This window comes from Nelumbo nucifera, chromosome 5, assembly GCF_055504915.1.
Source record: "Nelumbo nucifera cultivar China Antique chromosome 5, China Antique-T2T, whole genome shotgun sequence".
Lineage (NCBI taxonomy): Eukaryota > Viridiplantae > Streptophyta > Magnoliopsida > Proteales > Nelumbonaceae > Nelumbo > Nelumbo nucifera.
In genome coordinates, this window is record NC_142653.1 from 81,975,630 (window position 1) to 81,998,374 (window position 22,745).

The following is a 22,745-nucleotide window of genomic DNA, read 5'->3' on the forward strand; positions in this document are numbered from 1 at the left end:
TTTTCCACAGGTTGACATACCCTTTTCACTTTACAATGGTTCAATATTTAAACCGATCGATGTACTTTTTCATTGATAAAAACTTTACACCAAAAAAAATTGCAACCTTTGAAAAACTTATTCACAAAATCGCAGTTTAATAAACATTTCATCAATCCAGCAACTTTGAGTTGTTACCAAAGGCCCCCAAGTCTGTCTAAGTGGGGTTGCACATTTTGCATGATTTTTTTTAACAGTTTTATTTATTTATTTATTTTTTGAAATAATGTGTAACCTATATCTGCATGGTTAAAAGACACCACATTTCAATTTGAGAACAAGGGGGCCTAATGGTTTATTATTTCTACCGCCCCATTAGTTTTTCAAAGCAGTACAAAACCATCTCAATCTTTCGTGTACGACATAATCTAGCTCGGTGGGCTGGTGGCTTTTCACGGTTTCACCTTTGCTAAATTTTATTGTTGGTGGATACTCAAATGTCAAATCTGACATGTTTCTTTGGCTGCGTTTGGTTCAATGCTACATATTTACCCATTTTTCGGTTTATAAATGTAAATACAGTTCACATTTTAAATCTTTTTTGCATTCATCTTGTTTGGTTGAAATCAGTGCAAAAGTGTGGATTTATCATTAAATGCTTCAACTATCTTATGCTCCAATGCCTTAACTTTGGTAAAAAAGTTAATTATCAAAAGAACATAAAATTGTATCCAAAAAATAGGTACAGTAATACTCTCTTTTCAGAGTACAAAACTGTCAAAAAATACATTTTTACTCTGATAATCATTACTTTTTTACGTATCAAACAAATGCTCGCAAACACAAACCGGTGTACAAAAATACCCCGGTTCAGTGTTTGTATCACAAACAAACGAAGCATTTGTTGAGCTGGACTCAAGACTCAGGATTCCATCACCACCTTACCGCAAACATTATTATGGGAGAATGACTGACCGAGGATCAGGACTCCATCACCTTTGCTAATTTTTTTTTTTTTTTGCAATTGTTGTTCTTTTTCTTGTTGCAAACTTGCAATAATCAATTTTATTGTTAACCATTAAGTAAAATAAATACAGAAAAATATGGGTGGTGTGATTTCTGATTTATTAAGGTTGTGTTTGGTAGAGGTGTAAAATCAAACCGGAATAAACTTTGCACCCAGGTTGGATATTGCAAGCATTTGGTAAACATGTAATTTTACACTGAAAATCGGTGTAAAATTACATTTTATCGTTTAATTACATTGATATCGAAATTTTCGATGTATTTGCTACATCGCTCTCTCTCTCTCTCTTCTCCATCTCTCTTCTTCTTCTTCTCCTTCTCGCTTGCTCGCTCACTCTCTCTCTCTCTCTCTCTCTCCTCCTTCTTTCTTCCTCCGACGAGAACAGAGAGGCGGCAACAACAGTGGTTGACCGTCAGCGACAGTAGTGGGAGGCGGCGACAATAATGGTTATTTGTTCATCATCTTCCTTCGATAAGAACAAAGAGGTGGCGATGAGAACAACAGTGGTTGCCTTCCCCATGACCGTCGCTTTGATGGTTTCCGCAGCAGCGGAGGTGGTGGAACATGAACCTATGGGCTGTTGCAGTGGTTATCTGTTGCCACCGCTTTCATCATCTTTTCCTTGTTTCAAATATGAAGATGAGAGCTTGTTGTAGAAAAGAGGTCATCGCCGAGCCTACAACTAGAAGAACATGGATCTGTTGAGCTTGGAAAATCCCATCCAATGAAAACGCATCCTTAAGTCTGTGGGCTGCAGCTACTCGTTTTAGAATCAGAGACTCTCACGGTGATCCTCTCCATTTGAAATTAGAACTTTTTGAGGCATTTCCTCGTCTAGATTCTCTTCTGATTCTGATTATGTTCATGTCTTCTCTTTTTCTGCAGTTTGGAAGTACGATCCATAGAAGGACTCGGTTTTGCATGTGACGAATGAGGCGTACACTGCTTGCAACACGTCGAACCCAATCATTGCCTACAAGTAGGCTTGTAAACGTATCAAATTCGAATCGAATCAGGCTAGATTCGAATTCGAAACCGATTATGAACACTAATATTCGAATTCAATTCGATACCCGACGGATATCAAATCTTTGAGTTCGAATTCGGTTTTGATTATCAAATCGAATATTCGATTCGATTCAAATGGTGATGGCAGCGTGACGATGGAGAAGGAGAGATAGAGAAGATGATGGTTATCGTCGATGATGGTGGTTGCCGTTGAGACTACTATCACTAATAACGGTAGTGCGCCGAAGGAGAGATAGAGAAGATAATCGCTGTCGTCGATGATGGTGGTTGCCATTGAGACTACTGTCACTCGACCGCTATCACAGATGTTGTTGTTGCCTCTTACCTGTTGGTGATGGTGGTTGCTCGAGCGGCATCGAGTTGCTGGTGTGGCCGGTGTGGTTGCTCGGGCGACGGCGGTGGCGGCAACGACGACAAAGGGAGGATTGGGGTTAGGGTTTGTAAGGAGATAGAAGAGAGAAGAAAACCTGGGTTGAGAAGAAAATGTCGGGTGATTTAGGGTTTAGGGTCGACTGACTGGGGGTTTGAGGTACAAATATCCTCATTTACCCCTAAGAGATTTTATTTATTATATTAATGTACAAATATATTGTTGGGAAAATGGGGTCACTGTAACTTTGGAGGAGAAGCTCTGAGGCGCGTCTGAAGACATTGTCTTTAGAACGTTATTTTCCCCCACTCAGTTTTATTGAGTTTGCTATTGGGTTACAGGCAAATTCGTTCCCAGGATACAACAGAGCCTTGGGCGAGAATCTGCAACCAGCAAAGTTGAAGAGTCTCCAAAGAAACCTTCTGTGAGATTGTAGCAGACCGGACTGAGAGAGAGAGAGTGAGTGAATTTCGAAATTGTGTGTTTTGGAGTCTGATTCATGCTCCTTAAATAATTTGTGAAGAGGTATGAGGAAAAGGTAGGTGCTGGTTTAGAGAAGGCACCTTGAACAGTCACAATGTTGTTCAAAAAGTAGTTAACAGTTGGTGACTGTTAACTTTGAATTGTGTCTCTTGCGCACACGCGTGCGCGGTATCGAATCCCCATACTCTCCTCTACTAATTCTAAGGACTGTAAATCAGCTCCTATTGAAATACTGAAAACAAAACTTATAATTTTCCAATGTGGGACAAGTTCAAAACTGGGTTTTGTAAGAGAAAAACCGATTTTTCAATCAAGTGTGCAAGTGCAATTTCTCATATAACTGACCAATCAAACCCATTGGATTTAATCTCTTATGAGATTAAAATCTATATATATATCGGTTCAGATATTTATTGGATCGGATCAATGCATATCCAAATTCGATCCGATAATTTAATCGATAAAAAATTAATATTCGAATTCGACTGAATATTCGATTCGATTGTATCGAATCTCAGATTCGAATTCGAATTTTTGAATACCGTTTACAGGCCTATCTACAAGAATGGAAACACCAAGGTTGAGCTTGACTGGTCGGGGCTGTTCTACTTCATCAACGGAACTGAGGAGAATTGCCAAAAGGGAGAGAAGGTGACCGTGGTCGTGCTATCGTCGAGACACCCTGGGTCTAGCTCGTCTACTTCGATTCCTGCTCCGACGGTGGAACAAGAGGGACCGGCGCTCACCGCCGCTTGCAGTGCTCTGTTTCTTGGCCGACCGGCAGGACCACAACCTCTTAGTTGCTGTGGAACAACTATACACTCACATTTACACTATTCTTCCAAACGTACATAAGTGTAAAAACAACACAGAATCGGTTCAAATTTTGGATTTATCCATCTGACCGGTTTTCATTTACACTGGTGTATTTTTGTATTTACACTTCAAACAAACAAAGAAGCGTAAAGTGATTTTTGGATTCAGACTACTGGTGCATCGATATGAATATACAGTGGAGTAGGAGTGGGAGATACTAGTCCTTGACTCTTTTAACATATATGCTGTTGTATTTCTCTGTCACCAAATCCCTGTCAATATAAGATTCTATAACTGAATGAAAACAAATGTTGGACGTTTGGCCAATAGATGGTGGACACGGTAGGGTATCACGGATTACTCAATGACTGACTTCATATCAAATCATTTCTCTCTTCACTTAAAGTGTTGGTACTTGGTATGGTAGCTCTCCTGTCTTCTTCATCAATCACCTGGCCTTGCTTGCCTAGTAGCAACACCGCATGGGCACATGGCGTTTTAAGTCTTGCTACTTGTTCCATCCATCCAACAGAAAAAGAAGCGATGTTAACAAACCCAAAGCAACCACTTTCTTCTCCTGTTTTCTCCTCCAATTCATACCAAAATATAACCCCACAATCCCAATCAGGCATCAGCCACATATATGGCTAAAAGCTCAAGAGATCCATCAGAAGAGATGAAGTTCAAAACGATGCAGTACCCACTCGACGTGAAGGTCAAGTTCCTGTTGATGATCGGCGTTCTTTTGGCATTCCTCCTCCTCGTCTTTATAGTAAATTCAAACTCGTCATCACCGGCAGCATACCAACCTCCCAGCGCACAGCTCGAATCTTGGAAAGCATCAAGCGTCTTTAGTAAAGAAGTAGTTGTTGTACCATCAACATCCTGTCCTCCCTCCTCCTCCTCCTCATCAACTTCATCTTGTTCTAAAATCCCACCCTCACTAGCCCAGGCTCTCATCCACTACTCAACCTCAAACGTCACTCCACAGCAAACACTGAAAGAAATTTCCGTAACATGGAAAGTCCTGGAGAAGAGGTCCCCCTGCAACTTCTTGGTCTTTGGCCTGGGCCACGACAGCCTAATGTGGAGCGCCCTCAATCATGGTGGGCGTACAGTTTTTCTGGAAGAAGATAGGGCATGGATCGATCAGATCAAACAGCGGTTTCCGACCTTGGAATCTCATCATGTGGTTTATGATACCAAGGTTCGACAAGCAGAGGATTTATTGAAAGTTGGCAAGAGAGAGGAGTGTGCAGTGGTGGGTGATCCAAGATCTTCCAAATGTAGGCTCGCTTTGAAGGGAATGCCGGATGAGATTTATGAGATAGAATGGGATTTGATCATGGTGGATGCACCGACCGGTTATTTCGAGGATGCACCGGGGAGGATGACTGCCCTCTACACGGCCGGATTGATGGCTAGGAATAGGAAGGATGGGGACACAGATGTGTTTGTGCATGATGTTGACAGACTGGTGGAGGACAAGTTTTCCAGGGCCTTTTTGTGTGATGGGTACATGAGGGAACAACAAGGCAGACTAAGGCATTTCACAATTCCAAGTCAGACACTGGGAGCCAGCCCTGGTGATGGGCTCTTCTGTCCTTAGCTTAGCTTATCTTCTGCAAAGATATTTGGGTGCTCTCAATGGTTTTCTCTGCCTGCAATTTGAGGGTTTTGGGTGTTTTTAGTCCAGTCCTTTTACAAAGAGAAAACATAAGAACCTTTCCAATTTTATAATTTTTACCTTGTAATGCAGTTGCAAACCTTTTCTTCTCTTTAGTTTTTGGCTAAGAATTGCTGATATTTTATGCCCACGAGGGAGAGTGTTGGAGGCCCAAGTCTCATCCCCCTATGTATTACTATTAGCGAAGTTTTCTCCTCACTCCTCAGAGAATGGAGTAAATAAATGTTAATTTAATTATGTAAAAAAATTATGGAATTTTATAAAACCGCTTTTGTCAAAACAAAAGTGAAAATCCCTGTATTAGATCAGTTTGAGTAAAATTTAAGTGTCAGACTCGGTGCAGAGATGAAGTAAAACTTAAAGAACTTGCATAGTTGCTTTCTTCTCATTTTGCAATTTGCACTCTAACTTCTTAAGGCTGCGTTTGGAAGATGTGTAAAACGTCATCGGTGTAAAAATATGCTAATAATATTTTACATTGAACCTTAAATATATATGATCATTGTATTTTAAAATCGGTGTAAAAAGTGGTTTAAATTTTACATCGATAAAATCGATGTAGTTTTTACATCAATTATTGATGTAAAACTTTAAATGTGATGAAGTTTTACATCTATCATCGATGTAAAACTATACTCCATCCAAACGCACACAAAACTGAACTGGAGTATAGTTTTATGTCGATAATGATTATACTTGTTTATCAAACGTGTACAGAAGCGAACTAATGTAAATTTTACATCGCATCCAAATACAGCCTAAGCATTTATGTTTGTTAATATAAATTTGCACTACAAAGTACAAACAATAGTATTTGAGAGAGCTTCCCGGTATCCCATTTTATTTTATTTAATCGAGTTGGGTTAGGTTAAGTTGAACAGAATCCATGCCAAACCTGAACCATAAACATTCCTAGAAGTTGGCCTCATCTGGACAGCACATAAGCATATAAGCAATTTTTTATGAAAAATCCAGAAAGCGCAATTTGCTGTCCTTCCATTGAAGCTTGTTTTGGTGGTTCCCCAAAGCGAACCCGAATCTCATGCAAGCAAAAGCTCTGCTCATTGAAAGAAGAGTCTTTGCTTGCAGATGTTTTGCTCCAAAGTGAAAGAGCTCTCAACTAAAGCTTGGCTCTCCCAAATCGCCGAGAAGAAATATTGTTATGAAAAGGCAATAACCTCATTGGACCACATTCTCCACCTAGCAGGACAAAACCATGTCCTCTGTTTTTACTTCCAGTTTATTTATTTATTTATTTTTTGAAAAGAAACAGACACACAAATATGAAGAAGAGAAGAGAGAAGAGATGAGATTCTAAAATCTAGAGAAGAAGAAGAAAGAGCCTCACAAGCCAGTCAGTCAGTCTCCTGATATCTTCTTTGAAAACATGTTGATAATGAAGACCTCCTTCGAGCAAATCTCTCCTCTACAAGCACCATAAGATAGTATTTTTCATCTTCCAAGGAATATCCACCTTTTTTATGAGGTAGGAGATGACAAGAGACGAATCTCCCTCTATGATGATAGGAAACTCCCTGTAGTTTGCAGCTTGGATATGGGCTACGCATGCAGCCCAAGCTTCAACCTAGTTGATAGAACAAGAACTAAGTTTATATACTTTGACCGCTAGTACCTTACCAAGATGGTCCCGGACTATATAGGCCACTAAACATTTTTCGTCACTATTGTGAGAGGCATCAAAATTTATTTTAATAAAACTATATTTTGGAGCATTCCAATTAATTTGTTTCCAAATCTTGCAAGATGTGGTAGAGGTACTAAATTTATTCCCATCAAAAGTTTCTATAAACATATTGAGAGCTCTATCTAACATTATTGGAATGGAAGTAGTACCATTATTAAAGGTTTTGGAGTTCCTATTTTTCCAGACCACCTATAGAACAAAAGCTAATTTTTCCTTTATGAATAGAGTTTTGCTTTTTTTTTTTTAATGCACGTTCTTGTTCACCAATCACTGAGATTTTCATTTTCATTTGAGCCCTCCAAGGGTGTGTTTAAAGTAAGCCAAACTTGCTTTATCACAAATTTTAAAAATATGTTCAATATCTTCCTTAAACCCACAAAAACTGTAAGAGCCATCATTATTAAATCATCTTTTCCACAAATGGTTTTTAGTAGGCAGTCTATTATTAAACAGAAAAAATAGAAATAAGAGGGCATTTCAAATTCCAAATGCTACTCAACCAATTAAAGTTGCCGGTTGGGTTTGAAATAGAGGAACATTTAAGTAAATAAGTTGTTTTTATAGAGAATGTCCTCTTAGGATTGCACCCCCAAACCCTTTTATCCTCCATGCAGTTAGGGGCAATATGAAAAGTCTTAATGTCTTACTAAACATTTTCAGAGACCTCATTTTTAATTTTTCCTCTCCTTCAAATAATCCCTCTCAAAATCAATAATTTTTGCTACTTTAATATTAATATTTGTAATACTTTAATGATTCGAAGTTTCAATTAGAGGTTTGTCATATACCCAATTATCTAGTTAAAAATTTATAGAACTTCCATCACCCACTTGCCTACGAGATCCCATTTTAATGAGATCTCTAGCAAGGAGGATGCCTCTCCGGGTCTAAGAGATTCCCTTTTTAATTTTAATGTTCAAAAAGTTTTTCCTTCTCAAATATTTGCTCTTAATAACTTTTACCCATAAGTTATTTTCCTCGTTTAGTATCCTCCACCTTAACTTAGCCAAGCTAGCCTCATTGACCCAGTAGAGTCTTCTTATTCCCGTACCTCCCCACCTTTTGGGAGTGCAGATTTTTTTTCCAATTCATCAAGTGGAGGACTTTTTTTACCATTAGTATTGTCCCAAAGAAACTCTCTTTGAATTTTATTCAACTCATTTATAGTATTTTTAGGGATTTTGAATGAATTCATTATATATTGGGGCATCATGCTTGTTGTTGAATTGATGAGGGTTAATTTACCCGCAATTGATAGGGAATGTTTTTTTTCCAATTTGTCAATTTATTCATCATTTCTCTTTAATCTGAGTAAATGTGTTCTTTGTAATTCTTCCAGTGACAATGGGGGCCCCTAAATAAGAATTAGAATTAGCCTCCAAAGGGATTCTAAGCATTTTAGAGAGCATCTTCTGGAATCTATGAGGAGCATTCTTTGAGAAAAAATTATAGATTTGCTAAAATTTGGACATTGGTCTGAGGCCTTTGCATAATTTGTAATGATTTCCTTAATTTTCATGCACGTAGGAATGGTAGTATTTGCAAAAATGAAGCAGACATATGCAAATTGCAGGATGAGAATCTTTGGACCTCCTTTTGAGACTTTGCAACCAATTTGCTTTTCATTTTCCCTTGCTTCATTTTCTAGTTTCTTTGAAAGTGTTTCGGTACATAGAACAAAAATGTAAGGAGATAGAGGATCCCTTTGCCTAATACCTCTATTGGGTTTAAATTCATCTGTTGGATTCCCATTGATTAAAATCTTATAGGATACCATTTTTATACACTCCATAACCCAAGCAATCCATTTCTCTTGAAAGCTAAATATCTTTAGAACTTTCTTAATAAATTCCCATTCCAATTTATCATAGACCTTCTCCATATCAATTTTACAGGCCATAATCCCCGAGCTTCCCTTCTTCTTTTTCATAGTATGTATCATCTCATGTGCAATTAGGATATTATCATTTATTTGTCTATCGGTACAAAGGCAATTTAATAAGGTGATATAATTTTGTCTAGGAGATGTTTAATCCTATTGACAAAGATTTTAGTAATGATTTTATAAATAATATTACAAAGACTGATAGGTCTATAATCATTCACAGTTTCAGGGTTCTTTTTTGGGATGAGAGTGATAAAAGTCTGGTTTAAAATCCCACATAGTTTTCCACTATGGAAGAAAGCTTTAACTACATCACACATTGAATCTCCTATAATATTCCAAATTTTTTTGAAAAATAATACATTTAAATAATCTGGACTTGGAGCCTTGAGATCCTTCATAGAACCAAGAGCCTTACGAATCTCAGCATTAGTAACATCTCTAGAGATTTGAGCATTCTGCTCCTCAGTAACACATTGATTAATTTCATTTATGAAAAATTTTGATTCCATACGTACCCTCTGATTTGAACCTTTGCCTATATTTTTCTGTGAAATGTGATGTAATTTCTAGTTGGTCATCAATCCAACCACCCTCATCCTTTTTTATTTTAATAATTTAATTTTGATGTTTTTTAATAGTAATCATTGTATGAAAGAACTTATTGTTCTTGACACCCAAATTGATCCAGTCAATTCTTGCTCTTTGAGCCCAATAAGCCTCACCCCTTTTCAATAGTTTCTCAAGTTGTTTTTGAAGAGCATTCTCAAGATTTAAGAGGGAGATATTATTTGGATTTTCAAAAATGTCTTTTTGAACTTGAAGAGCATATAGGTCCAGTTTGTGTTAGAATAAGAACAGCCAGCTGACATACTCCAGGTGGCATTCAGTTACAAAGACGGTTACCACTTGTATCACTTGCGCCAATTAGTTATAAGTCAGTTACCCACCGACCCAAAATGTATTTATACCTCATTCCCTTCTCAGTTAATGCAAGAAATACCTACGATAAGTTTCTTTGCCTCTGCAATGAACCTACGTCATTTGTGATAAACTCATGCACCCTGCCTCTGTTTTCTTTGTTTTTATTATGGCAGTCACAACCTTAGAACTCATTTGGCTCAAACAAGTTTTTACAGATCTAACAATTCACATCACAATACCCATAGAATTACATTGTAATGATCAAGCTACCCTCTACATCACTGCAAATTTAGTTTTCATGAACGCATAAAGCACATTGATATTGACTGCCATTTTGTCCAAGAGCGTATTCAAAATAATGAGATCAAAATTTTCTACATCAATAGCAACAACCAACCAGCGGATCTCCCAACCAAAGCTCTCGGGGTATCACCATTTCAAAACCTGTTCTCAAGTTAGGCATTTCGTCTTCTCATGCTCCAACTTCAACTTGAGGGGAGGGTATTAGAATAAGAACAGCTGAGACATTTAGTTACAAATACGGTTAGCACTTGTACCACTTGCGCCAATTAGTTGTAAGTCGATTACCCACCGACCCAAAATGTATTTATACCTCGTTCCCTTCTCAATTAATGCAAGAAAGACCTGCGATAAGCTTCCTTGCCTCTGCGATGAACCTACTTCATTTGCGATAAACTCACGCACCCTGCCTCTGTTTTCTTTGTTTTTACAGTTTGATTCATAAATAAAATACAGTCTGACTCAGATCGTCAAACGGAATGGTTAGGCCATTCAACCCATGCCCTTGTTCAAATCGCTGGATACTTCCTCCTATTGATGCCAATAAGCTAGTTACACTATTTACTACATTTGAGAAAACCGGGAAAGGCATTATAGGCGTTTTACAACTGGGGATGACAATCTCCCATCAGAAAAGCGAAATAAAAAAGTAAACACTGCAGTTAAAAATATTGCAATATTACAATTGTACATATCAAGAGCTCAATGCCAAATTAAATTCTATCCAATCTAAAACGCAAATCAATAGCTCAGACAGCATCACTGAGCTCAATGCCAAACCAAATCCTTCCTGTTCCGTCAAGAGCACCACTCCAGGGAGGCCCAACAATGTCTACATGGCAACTCACTTAAGTTGCTTTACCAACTAACGAATATACGTGGAATCATCCGGTTCAGTCAAAAATTCCTCTTGCAGCTTTTCGAAACATGTCATGGACCTGTATGAAGAATTGATGCGTTTATATAATTCAGTGAAGGAAAGTTTGCAAAAGAAATTGAAAATGATCAATTTTACTTGAAGAGCGACTCTACCTGTTTGGAAGAAAGGCCTATCTTCTCCAAATCACATAGCTGGAACAACCCACATTATTCCTTTCAGATCAGCTGTGTTAACCAAGATAATTGGCCATAACAATTCATGAGATATCAATTTTCTTACCGATTTTAAAGGGCTGGTTTCTCTAAGCTGGAGTATGTAACCTGCTCTCTTCTGCCCAATCCCCTGGATTATTTAGAAAGAAACAGAAACAAATAAGAGACATGTGAAAGGAAGGAAATACACCCTTGTGATTGAATCGGCTGAAATATACCTTTAACCTCTGTAGCTCCTCTCTGAAATAGGAAAAAATATATAAACACAATTAGGAAACTATAAGATGACGAAAATTGAATGAAGAATGTAACACAGGAGAAAAATATAGCTTACCTGGTTGCCGAATTCAAGAATGCAAGATATTCTTCAACTAGAGAAGCCTGTTCAAGTGCAAAAAAGCTCAATTAAAATATTAGAACTCAAAGCTGAAATAACTTAAACCCTTATGATGCTTTAATATTCCAACAAACCTTCAAGTTGGCACTCTGTGTATTGAACTTGTCAAGCGGAGTGACTGTCAGTTGACTGCTGTCAAGTGGTGTTTTTGGAGTCTCTGGCTCAAAAAGAACGAAACATATCCGGTCTTTGGATGAAAGATTTTCTATGGTATTTGCTTTTATATTGGAGTGAATGGGGGAAAGAACTTTTCTTAGAGAATTTTGCAGTGCTCTAATCCTCTGACTTACTGGTATTGACTCCAGAGATTCACTAAGAATGGTTGTCTTGTACTCCTTGTGAAAAGATTCATCTGCACCAGTATGGTATAAGCAATTACCAATGACACCATTTCATTTCCACAAAACATATAAAGCAACATATACATGATATTTGAATCCTCTCACCAATTAATGGTGATCCTACAGAGTTGTTACATGGGATGGTTGTCTTCCCCTCGCTCAAACATCCACCTGCATGAAGGTAGAACAGTATGTGGAACAGCAAGCAAGCCCACTTCATTAGATGTCCATGATATATGCCTTATGCATCACTACAAGTCCACTAAACCCCCAACAATCTTTCCCCAGAATTTTTAAAGCAGCAAATAATCAAGAAAGATTCAGTAAACTCCCCCTTATATTGCACTATAATTTGTGGAGTAATATTTACAAGAAGTTCAATAAATTCCACTAAAAAAATAAATAAAATAAACTCCACTCAAGTAGTCAAGTGCCATAAAATTCATATAAAACATGTATGTAGTTACATGAATGGTAAAAGTAGGAAGGTACCAGGATGATAAGTTTCTGACTTGAGACTGCTAGTCTTTCCAGAATCTGTATCATTGTTTTCTATATGATCCTTAACTCCTTGGTTATTTATCTGCATGAAACTTCTATTTAGAGGAAAAACAAGGCATATTTATTTTATTTCATGCATGAATAAGGAAGGTAGGAACAAATTTACATTATACTGAATATCAGCATGCAGCGGACCAATCGAGCAGTCTTTAGAGCTGTCATCCATGGCAATTGTTGATCCATCATCCTTCGTAACACTGAACAAGTTAGAATCATTCATCTTGTGAAGTATCTTTTCCTGCAAAAAAGAAAAAAAAAAGATTCGGGTAGTTGGAGGGATCTCCTATGAAAAGCATAATACAAACAACTAATAGTTTCAAAAATACCTTTTTGGATAACACAAACAACAATCCATGGAAATTGTTGATCCATACCCTTTTGGATAGTTTCAAAAATATGACCAGAAAAGAAAATACTTGTACACTTTTGGTGATGAATTATGATCAATTGGAGTTCTCTTATAAGTCAAGTGTTTCCTCATACTGACCAACATTCAGTGATGGCTAAGTTTCTTGTTCATGGTTAAGTGTCCTTCTTAATCTGATGTGGGCCACCATATATGTAACCATGCAAACCACCCTTTGATGTGGGATCATATCATTGGTGAGTACGAGGAAACACTCAAAAAAAAATCTAACTGGTCAGTATCTCTATGAGCCAAAAGTGCAATCAATTAATGCAGTTGAGTGGTGAACCTTTCCACCCGTAACGTGCACCACAAATTATGTACCAGAGTGCAGTTTAGGTAATAGACTTCAGACCAAATTGTAGATTATCCCTCTTAATAGTGGCATAGTAATTTAAATTCATGATACTTGATTAAAACAGGTCTACTAACAGCTTTTGGAGAACTTATAGAACAACTCCCACAAATAAAAATCCAAAGATCATCTACGACAGTCCACAGAGAATAGAAAATATTGCACAAAACTTACTAGTCACTACTTGCGAGCTTATTCTTCACTTCAGATTTAGTAATTTCATAGGGTTTGTTCAATTGGGAAAGGAAGAAAAAGTACTATAGAGCAACTTTATAGTTACCTACTTGTTTGTAATGAAGGTGTTTATTAACGGTCTTGATTAGAAAATCTGCAGTTCAACTGGCTATAAAAATAAACATTAGGAGTTCAACATAAAATGTATTAGCACTTTTTTTACCTTTACCTCCATTAAAGAAGCTTCTGCTCCAGCAGCTGGATTCCTGCAAATTAAAACGGAATCAAACAAGAAAATAAGTGACAGAATGTGAGGGTGTTAGCTTCTGTTATGAAGACACTTGGTATAGTCAGGCCTCACCGCTCTTTTGCATTAGATAAACCTTGATTGTCAGTTGGCTTGGCTTTTGCAGAGCTCTGGTGTAAACTGGGCTTCTTTACAGAGCTCAAAGAATTGGGAGTTTTGCTTAAAAGAGGAGAAGCAAAGGCTCCACTTCTCTGTGTGTTCTTTGTCTTGCCCTTTGATTCAAGCCAAGCACGTAGTTTTGCCTCCATGTCAATTTTCACGTTTGGTGTATTTTGTTTTTGAGCTGAAGGGACATAATTTGAAATCTGGCGTGACCGTGCAGCTAAGCTGACTGTGTTAACTGATTCTTGGTATTCCCCTGGATTCTATTAAAATGAAAAGGACATATTAAATTTAAACAACACCTAAAGAACGAACTGTTGAAGAAGGTAAATGTGATGAACTCCTTACGAGACAAGCGACCATTAAGGAACGACTCTTTCCACCAAGAGAATCCTGTAATATCCGGGTCAGTTTACTTTCTCGGTAAGGCACTCTGGCTTTGTTGTTATTAAGAGCATAGATCACATTGGACAAAGCAAACAAAGACTGGTTGATTTTTGCACTCTCTTGCAGACGAATTCCTTCATTGCAGGTCTTTCTGTTGTCTTCATTACCTGATTGAATCGCAAGAACAGTGAAAATGAGAAAAGTGGAAGTGGTTTGTATAAAGACTCGATCCTCACAGAACAATTAGATATTGATCGGTGTGTACAACCTGCTAGGTCTATGAGGTTCAGCTTTCCTTTGACAACATTTCCAGAACCATCACCAGATGGGGTTGAAACAAGAATCACAAGCACCCCGTGGCTTCTACTAGAGACGTCATTCAGACTTGTATGTGCAACTTTGCGCCTTTGAACCCCAGAAGAAAAGATCTGGTGGAAGTTGGACATGGAAGCCACAGGGACCCGAGAGAGCCCCCTAAGTTGAACCTGTCCATCCTTGTCTTCCAACACCGAAATTTCTTTTACTTTGGGTTCTAAGAGATCATGGCACCTGTCCAAATAGACTTCATAGTAGGAAATCTCTGCTGAACATCCTGTCCTCTCGCAAAGGGACAGGACTTCTGACATTGTGAGTGGCATGAGACCAGGCAGCTCATCAGTGCCCTGTATCATCAAAGAACCATCTGTTTATGTATTTACAAAAACAACAGCAATGCATGGAAACCAAATAAACTAAAATTCTGGGTAACACTAAGACTGCAATAAGAAGAAAGTAAATCCAAGGTTTTTGGAACTGTTACCTACATCATATAAGCTAAAATTCTGGGTAACGCTAAGACTGCAATAAGAAGAAAGTAAATCCAAGGTTTTTGGAACTCTTACCTGCATCGTGAAGGTCTTTCCGCTGCCTGTAGCTCCATAAGCAAAAATAGTAGCATTGCGACCATCAAAGATCCCTGGAATCAAAGGACTAACCTCTTTCTGAAATATCTGACTCACATTGTCGTTCTCCTGACCGTAGAACGAATCTAACTTGTAACATTCGTTTCGACTGCAACAAAACATTCACCCACTAACCATGAGCATTCTTTTATGTTTTTTTCTTGCAAGGTTATGTAGGAGATCGTCTTTACCTGGTCTCATAGTCTTTGAGATAAACAGAGACTTCTTGGTCAGATCCGTTCTCTGGGCTGACAACTGAGACACATGGTATGGGGTTTCCTCCCTTGGATTCTATTTCAGAAAGGAGAAATGGGCGCACCCTTACAATCACCCTGACTTTGGTCACCAAATTGCAATGTAAGTATTTTGAAGATACCTCAAACCTAGCCCTCTTGGGGGTGTTTAATGTTTCTGTTTGCGTTGCCATGAGAGTAGAAACTTGTAAGATTTCGAATTGCAGGAAGAATAGGCTAGACAAAGGTGAGAGAATTTGATTTTGAAAGTTTTAACCGTTAAGAAGCCGTCGTATATAATTTTGAACCCTTTCTGTTTGAATTTAATCCGCAGCGGCCAGCGGGACATCAGTTGATTTTGATTTTCGGCTTTTAACTAATAGATAGATAGTGCATCCACGTCATTCACCAGTAAGTCGATAAGGAGGTCATCTGCACAATACGTCAGGCGTATTGATTTACGAAATAAGATCTCCATCGAACGGCCGAAAATTGGACATAGGATGATTATTATCTTGAAGAGACCAATTCATCGAAACAAATGTTGCGAAGAGAGAAGAAAAAGAATGCATGCTCTGCTATGTAGAAGGATGGCCGTTGGAACCATATATCGAACACTTGCCGCACCAGCCTCTTTCCACTACATTTCTTCTTCTTTTTCCTTTTGCACTCTAAACCCGGATGTTTCCTTCGAAGGAAACACAAAAGGGGAGGAACCCAAGTGTTTATCTTGGAGGGTTGAGAAGCTTCCCAGAGGAGAATCGGTTGTCTCTGCCTTCCAGAGCTGGATGGGCGAGGGGTTTTCGATTCACAGAGGCCATGTCTTCCATACAATTAATCGCTTGAGGAAGCTCAATAAGAACAAGCGTGCGCTTGAGGTGATTGTCCCCTGATTCTTCACCCTTGTTCTGGTCAGTAATTCTTTTTCGTTTTCTGTTTTTCCTTCCAGTGCATTATGAATTTTGAGGTAGTTTTCAAAGGGGTGATCGCACTGTTTCAATGCCATGTAATAGTATCGACTTCGTTTTGTTAGAGTTTTGTTTAATGATAGCTGGTCGAGTTGTAGACAAAAGCTGTTGGATTGATATTCGATGGGGAATACGCACGAATCCTGCTCAGCACAGTAACTGTTCGTTTCAATGCTTAAACGAATAATTTTAAGTAATCAGACCAAATAGGTGAAATTGCTAACAGAGTCACACCCCAAAGGAAACACCTCAATGTTGATCTTTATCCAATTATTACTGCCTATTTGTTTTATGTACTTTATGGACAGATACGTAATTGTTGGCAACTACTTCTATTACAGCCTCATAGGGCCCGTTGAACAATTTGTGATAGTCGACTATGATGACGACGGAAAGACATGATACTGGAAAAACTTATAACCAACCAATCAACTGGTATCATAAAAGTGGTAACCAGTCAGATGGGTTTTCATCAAAATTCATGGAGGTTTGATTGCTCCAAGTGTTTCTGGTATCATGTCTTTCCGGCATCACCGATTTTTCCTGAACAAAAATCAAGATTTGGCTTCTGTTTTCCAGATACCAATTACCTAGCACAGAGTTGGTGCCGTCCAAGCTTGTTGTGACTGAAATACTGTTGGTGCATATTGAAAAATAGTGCAAACCAAATCCCTGGGCTCCTCCGGCCCTCATTAAATTCAAGTACCATTTTATGATGTTCTTGAAGAAGCAAATCACCACATGAGTGTAGTTTTAATTTCTCTTATTTTTTACAGGTGATGGAGTGGGTTATTAGGGAGAGGCCTTACAAGCTGAAAGAACTTGACTACTCTTATCTGTTGGAATTCACAATAAAGCTTCATGGGATATCTCATGGTGAGAAACTTTTCTCTCGTATCCCTTCAGAATTCCGGAACGAGTTGCTGTACAACAATCTTGTCATCGCTTGCTTGGATAAGGGTGTAATCAGGCTTTCATTGGCATACATGAAAAAAATGAGGGAACTGGGCCACCCTATCTCTCCATTGGTCTTCAACCGGCTCATAATCCTTCACTCATCACCTGGCCGCAAGAAAGTGATTCCAAGAATTCTCACCCAAATGAAGGCGGATGGTGTAACCCCTCATGTCTCCACATATAATATTCTCTTGAAGATAGAAGCTAATCAGCAGAATATTGAGGGGTTGGTCAAAGTGTTTGAAGAGATGAAGCGGGCAAAAGTTGAGCCTAACGAGATAACCTACTGTATTTTAGCTACTGCACATGCCGTGGCAAGGTTGTATACTGTGGCTGAAGCCTATGTTGAAGCAGTGGAAAAGTCCAAGACAGGGAATAATTGGTCAACATTTGATGTTCTGCTCATATTGTATGGGTATTTGAGGAAGGAGAAACACCTAGAGTGCACATGGTGTTCCGTGCAAGAGCTCCCCCATGTTAGATCTAAGAGTTTTGTGCTGGCAATTGAAGCATTTGGGAGGATTGGCCGTGTAGATCAAGCTGAGGAGCTTTGGTTAGAAATGAAGTCAAGAAAAGAGTTGAAGTCAACTGAGCAGTTTAATTCAATTATATCAGTGTATTGCAAACATGGACTAATTGATAAAGCTTCAGAGTTATTTAAGGAATTGGAGGCAAATGGGGGCAAACCAAATGCAATTACTTACCGACATCTTACACTGGGCTGTTTGAAGGCAGGGTTGGTACAAGAAGCCTTGAAGACCCTAAAGATGGGGATGGATCAGACAGCCACAAAAACAGTTCGGAGATCAACCCCATGGCTGGAGACAACTCATTCAATAGTTGAAATTTTTGCAGACATGGGTGATCTGGAGAATGTGAAGAAGCTGTTTGCAGAGTTGCAAGAAGCAAGGTATACCAGATATACTTTTGTATACAATACCCTGATAAGGGCCCATCTGAAGGCTAAGGTTTATGATCCAGACCTCTTGCGGAAGATGATTCTAGGAGGGGCTAGACCAGATTCTGAGACCTATAGTCTCATGAAACTTCTAGAGCAGTTTCAGGACTGACTTTGGCTTGTAAACAAGGATAGTGTGCTATTTATATTTTATTTGCATTCCTTGAAACCTAAAAGTAGAATTGTGGATAAAAAGTTGAATGTGGAGGAAAGGAATATCATGAGGACATATTCCAGATTATGGTCAAATGTGGTAGTCCAATTTGAGATTTGTATCACTCATGAGAGGTTTGGATACTTTCCACTTCAGCCGTGTGCGTAAATGTGGTTCTGTCCTTCTATGTGCACAAATCAGCTTTCCAACCAGATTGCTCTTCATGACAGCCTTAGACATCTTCACGGCAATCAAACATCATCCTTTTATCCTTGGGCTAGAAATTCATTCTGTATCTGTTCCTACTTGTCTGCAAGACTGCAACTGTAATTACTTTGCACTGGCACCTATTACTTTTAATAATTTATAGACCATAAAAGTTGGGGGAAGAGAAACTTCACTTTTGTAGACAAAAAAAAAAAAAAAAACAGGTTATTTTGTTAGGTTTTTATTTATTCTTGCATGTTCTGCTTGCATGCTTGCTTCTTATTCCTACCTTTAACAGAGTAATTATGTGACAATGAAGCCTTGAAGACACCATGCACCTAGGAAGCTACATTATTAAACCGCTACAGAAGATGATAGAAGATGTTTTTGACAAAGATGAGCAATCTTTATCAAGAAATGGACATCTTGTTCTGGACCAACCAAATGGCAGGGCTACTGATGTCCATTTCTTGTGCGTTAAGCTCAAGCTGGATCTGACAAATAGGTTAAGCTTACAACCTTCAAAGAAAATGTGTCCATGATGTTCTCAAAATTTGAGATCATTAATGTCTTATCTCCTGTAACAACCTAAAACCTTTTCCTTTCCTATGGTTCCATATCCAACATAGAGATGCTATGAACATTCAGTTGTATGGTAGACTTGTGGAAAACTCAGATACCGTCAGAATGATACATCAAACTAGCTATTTCTTGCAATCTAAGGAAAGAAGAAGAATGAACTAGTAAATGCTGCTTTCCTAAAATATCTGGGAGTCTGGTAGTTGTCTTGGTTCCTTCTGTTCAGATTAGGGATGCATGTCAGGTACCTGTCTACCGGAGATGACAGATTTACAGTGTTAGGCCGAGGCATTCAGGGGCAGGTCCATTCAAATTTTAACAATCTCTCAATCCAAACCCACCCCAGTTGCACCCCTAGTTGGGAATTGGGATAGTATAATTGAGTAACTCTGCAGCAATAGCAATGGCACCTCCTGTAATTGCATCAATCATGATCCTGTCTCTGCTATTGTTTTTGGTTGCAGAAATGAGAGCTCCGCTTAGCGCTCCACTGAGCATTGCATTCCTCTATACCACAGTAAAACAAGGGAGTAAACATTCATATTGTAGAACACCACCATAGCTTTCCAAAAGTAGAACAATCGCATAGAAAGACTAATAATCATGAAACATGTACAGCATTAATATCACTGGAGTAATCATTCACAGCTTGAAACCATGATATATGGGTGAAACTACTGGTAATGTTGGAATTAAAAACATCCAGGCCAGGTAACAAAAGCAGGATGCAACTATGCATTAGCAGAAATTACCCAGTCTCTGGTGCCACAGATCCTTTGAATTCCATGCCCCATTCCCACATATGCTCCAGCTACGGTTCCTGGTAAAAATTGCAAAGTTCAATTGTTTGCCCAAGTACCTCTCTTTGCATATACAAAATCCTCACAGAAGAGAATCCCAGTACTAAACATGTAAATTTCACATTGGCTTACCCCAGTAAGTTCCTTCCTTGTACATCTTCTTCAGCTGCAATGACAGTGCCAACCCTCAGTAGGATCCTAGGTTATTTTCTGATTGTTTATAAAATTATTAATCAGACAAATAAGCCTTCCCATGACATATGTGTTGACATTGCATAGACTATCCTCAGGGTAACCCTTGGGAATTTAAAAGCAGCACCGTAACAGGAATATTGGGGTATAATACATGGCATGCATAGGACTGTAGTGCACCATTTAATGATCCACCTTACATATCTTACATAGAAAATTATACTTATTTATGGCTCTTGATAGAATAGAATGGAGAGAAAGGATTAAGACTTTGTTGAGTTGAGTTGAACTGAGTAGATTGAAAATTAACCTCATTGAATCATGGCAACCTTGAAGGGATGTCACAGTTCAGACCATTAAAGTGAGCCAATTTCGTTTGATCTTAATGAAGAAGACATATAAAAGAGGTTATTACTTTACTTGTATGTCATTGACAGAATGAATATTCTGGTGTCTTGTTTATCTTCATTTCTGAAAGTCATGCTTGGCCCAATAACTGGGAGCCAGAATTAGCTGGAAACATTGCATTAGTTGACTTGCCCTGCCTCCTGTAGGTTCAGTCTGAAGTTTGGCAATATGTGCACATTTAAAAGATGTTTTCTAAATCTGGTAAATGAAGCTGTTGGGAATTCATTATGCATCAATGCAGTTAAACTGAATCTTGTTTCAAAGATAAAATCTTTCAGGTATAGGTGTCAGGAAGGCCTGGAAAATGCTGCTCTACTTCCTCTTAAAAAAGTCGGCCCAGATGGAATCAGATGTCACACCTATCCTCTACAAAACCAGAAATCTAAATGTTGCCCTGTATCAAGTCCTGCTTATATAATCAGCACAACGTTGCTATGACCTACCTAACAGAGAAGTTGCTATCACCTTTTTTTTACTTCTTCTCCTCTTTATAAGAGTACACAGATTTTGGTCCCCATCTCCCATGCCATGATCCCAAGTTGGAACTTAAAAATTCAGCCTACAATCTTGGACGCAAAAGCTATTAAATTGCAACTACAAGACTGAATATGAGCTAACAAGTTAAAAGAAACGAATCAACGAATTCTTACCTTGTGCTTGAATTTGTGTTTTGAAAATTTTCCTACATAAAAAAAAACGCAATTAAGAGGCATAAACAGTGAAGAGTTAATAAACACTAGTGTGTTTTACGAAGAAAAAAACGGCAAGAAACATATGAGCCCTTTCTGCCCTCTACAAATTCAACTTGCTTAGGTCTAACTTGTTAATAACAAGAGTGATGACTGATGACAATAAGTAAAGTAAATTAATAAGAAAAGGAAGAAAAATAAATTAAAACCAAAAAGTTGAAGAAATCGAAGGTAAAAGACCTTTCTGCAAGCGGTAATAGATTTCTTCCGCTGCTACTCTCATGGCTGCCACCTACAAAAGCAAACCTGATGGAGAGTAAAGAATCGAATTATAAGATACAAAAATCTCCAAACTCCAAGAATAATTCAAAGAGGTAGTGGCGGGAAGGAATTACTGTTCCGATCTTAAGGAAGCCATGTATGGTGTGATGAAGGAAGGGGTTCCCCGTATCGATTGCAACATCCAACTTGGAAGGTGTAAGAGAGCCAGAAAACATGCCATTCGGCAGAGTTGTTTGGTCTGCGACGAGTATGGACCAACTCAAATTGGTTTTTGTGAGCTCCACCGATATATTGACTCTCATGTTCTCATCTAGTCATCCCCACGTCAAACCATTTGCTACTGAACAAAGTTACCCAGAACACCTTCAGCTCTTGCTATTGCTGGAGCAGAAAGGAGGAGAAAAATCCAGAAGGAAAACAGTAGAATAGATTGACATGAAGTGTACTCAATTCTCTAGTCCGCGTTATGGGTGGCTGCATATATATTGATGAAGTCCTGCTACTGCGATTATATCATACTGTTTAGATTTTTTTATTATAAATTAGGAATTTGAATAATTAAGTAATAAAGTTAGAAGTAGAGGTGATTTTCTAGAGTCGATGGAGATGTTAACGGACTAAAATTAAGACTGTTTTAATTAATAAACAATAGAGGAAGATTCTTCTCTACAGCCTTTGATGAATGTGAGGTAATGGCTCTAGTTCTACCGTCTACGGGTGATTTTGCGGTGAGAAAGCAGCAACCTGCAAACATTTTGATTGGCCAGACAAATTCGAGAAATTAAAAAAGATATTTAAGTCACTAAATATGTGTACTCCATTCAGCCAGTCCGGGATCTCATCCTCTTATATAGTATTATGCAGGGGAGATGTTCCCAATTGAGGGTGGTGTTATGTGGGTAGACGTGTGCAGAGTTTGTGTAGGCAGGAGATCTGGAGTCCCACTCATCCACCTACTCTACCCAAGTCTCAATCCTCCTTTAGATTTGGGATCTGCTCCTCATAGAGAGCACCTCACACCAGCATTAGGAACGTTTCCCAAGAAATAAT

At 38.4% G+C, this 22,745-nt stretch overlaps 3 protein-coding genes and 1 pseudogene across 7 annotated transcripts; 2 read left to right on the top strand and 2 right to left on the bottom strand.

Moving 5' to 3' along the window:
- Positions 1-4,126: 4,126 nt before the first annotated feature.
- On the top strand, positions 4,127-5,638 carry LOC104593805 (glucuronoxylan 4-O-methyltransferase 1 pseudogene; annotated as a pseudogene). Its single transcript, XR_016076456.1, has one exon. The product of XR_016076456.1 is annotated as a glucuronoxylan 4-O-methyltransferase 1 pseudogene (transcript).
- Positions 5,639-10,710: 5,072 nt separating this feature from the next.
- LOC104593803 (ATP binding microtubule motor family protein) lies at positions 10,711-15,695 on the bottom strand. Of its 3 annotated transcripts, none has more exons than XM_088887562.1 (15): positions 15,460-15,695; positions 15,209-15,377; positions 14,596-14,989; positions 14,289-14,494; positions 13,893-14,203; positions 13,761-13,797; positions 12,703-12,834; positions 12,528-12,618; positions 12,141-12,206; positions 11,769-12,046; positions 11,632-11,678; positions 11,516-11,537; positions 11,365-11,427; positions 11,238-11,276; positions 10,711-11,143 (listed from the first exon to the last, which is right to left on the bottom strand). In XM_088887562.1, exons 1-15 carry the CDS (start codon positions 15,693-15,695, stop codon positions 11,099-11,101), a joined length of 2,136 nt encoding a protein of 711 aa, XP_088743688.1. In that variant the 3' UTR covers positions 10,711-11,098. The 3 variants fall into 3 exon arrangements, with proteins under 3 accessions (XP_088743688.1, XP_010252119.1, XP_088743689.1); XM_010253817.3 differs by having other exon boundaries at positions 13,755-13,797; XM_088887563.1 differs by lacking the exons at positions 10,711-11,143; positions 11,238-11,276; positions 11,365-11,427; positions 11,516-11,537; positions 11,632-11,678 and having other exon boundaries at positions 11,806-11,851; positions 11,985-12,046; positions 13,755-13,797.
- Positions 15,696-16,004: 309 nt separating this feature from the next.
- On the top strand, positions 16,005-19,001 carry LOC104593804 (Tetratricopeptide repeat (TPR)-like superfamily protein). The gene is made up of 2 exons (XM_010253818.3): positions 16,005-16,379; positions 17,246-19,001. Exons 1-2 carry the CDS (start codon positions 16,005-16,007, stop codon positions 18,494-18,496), a joined length of 1,626 nt encoding a protein of 541 aa, XP_010252120.2. The 3' UTR covers positions 18,497-19,001.
- A 246-nt stretch (positions 19,002-19,247) lies between these two features.
- On the bottom strand, positions 19,248-22,202 carry LOC104593802 (outer envelope pore protein 16, chloroplastic-like). 2 transcript variants are annotated; one of them, XM_010253814.3, is made up of 6 exons: positions 21,809-22,185; positions 21,654-21,705; positions 21,375-21,406; positions 20,257-20,290; positions 20,077-20,144; positions 19,248-19,831 (listed from the first exon to the last, which is right to left on the bottom strand). In XM_010253814.3, exons 1-6 carry the CDS (start codon positions 21,995-21,997, stop codon positions 19,679-19,681), a joined length of 528 nt encoding a protein of 175 aa, XP_010252116.1. In that variant the 5' UTR covers positions 21,998-22,185; the 3' UTR covers positions 19,248-19,678. The 2 variants fall into 2 exon arrangements, with proteins under 2 accessions (XP_010252116.1, XP_088743690.1); XM_088887564.1 differs by lacking the exons at positions 20,077-20,144; positions 20,257-20,290 and having other exon boundaries at positions 21,809-22,202.
- Between the last annotated feature and the right edge of the window lie 543 nt (positions 22,203-22,745).

What these genes read in the sequence shown, in the direction of transcription:
- LOC104593803 (XM_010253817.3), bottom strand. Translation starts at nt 15,695, where the DNA reads ATGGCAACGCAAACAGAAACATTAAACACCCCCAAGAGGGCTAGGTTT. An exon ending in TTATCTAATGCAAAAGAGCG is followed by an intron (nt 13,798 to 13,892) that starts GTGAGGCCTGAC and finishes TTTAATTTGCAG; the next exon opens with GAATCCAGCTGCTGGAGCAG. An exon ending in CTTCTTTAATGGAGGTAAAG is followed by an intron (nt 12,835 to 13,754) that starts GTAAAAAAAGTG and finishes TCTTTTTTGCAG; the next exon opens with GAAAAGATACTTCACAAGAT.
- LOC104593804 (XM_010253818.3), top strand. Translation starts at nt 16,005, where the DNA reads ATGATTATTATCTTGAAGAGACCAATTCATCGAAACAAATGTTGCGAA. An exon ending in AGAACAAGCGTGCGCTTGAG is followed by an intron (nt 16,380 to 17,245) that starts GTGATTGTCCCC and finishes TATTTTTTACAG; the next exon opens with GTGATGGAGTGGGTTATTAG.
- LOC104593802 (XM_010253814.3), bottom strand. Translation starts at nt 21,997, where the DNA reads ATGAGAGTCAATATATCGGTGGAGCTCACAAAAACCAATTTGAGTTGG. An exon ending in GCTTCCTTAAGATCGGAACA is followed by an intron (nt 21,706 to 21,808) that starts GTAATTCCTTCC and finishes TTGCTTTTGTAG; the next exon opens with GTGGCAGCCATGAGAGTAGC. An exon ending in TCTGTGGCACCAGAGACTGG is followed by an intron (nt 19,832 to 20,076) that starts GTAATTTCTGCT and finishes ACTGTGGTATAG; the next exon opens with AGGAATGCAATGCTCAGTGG.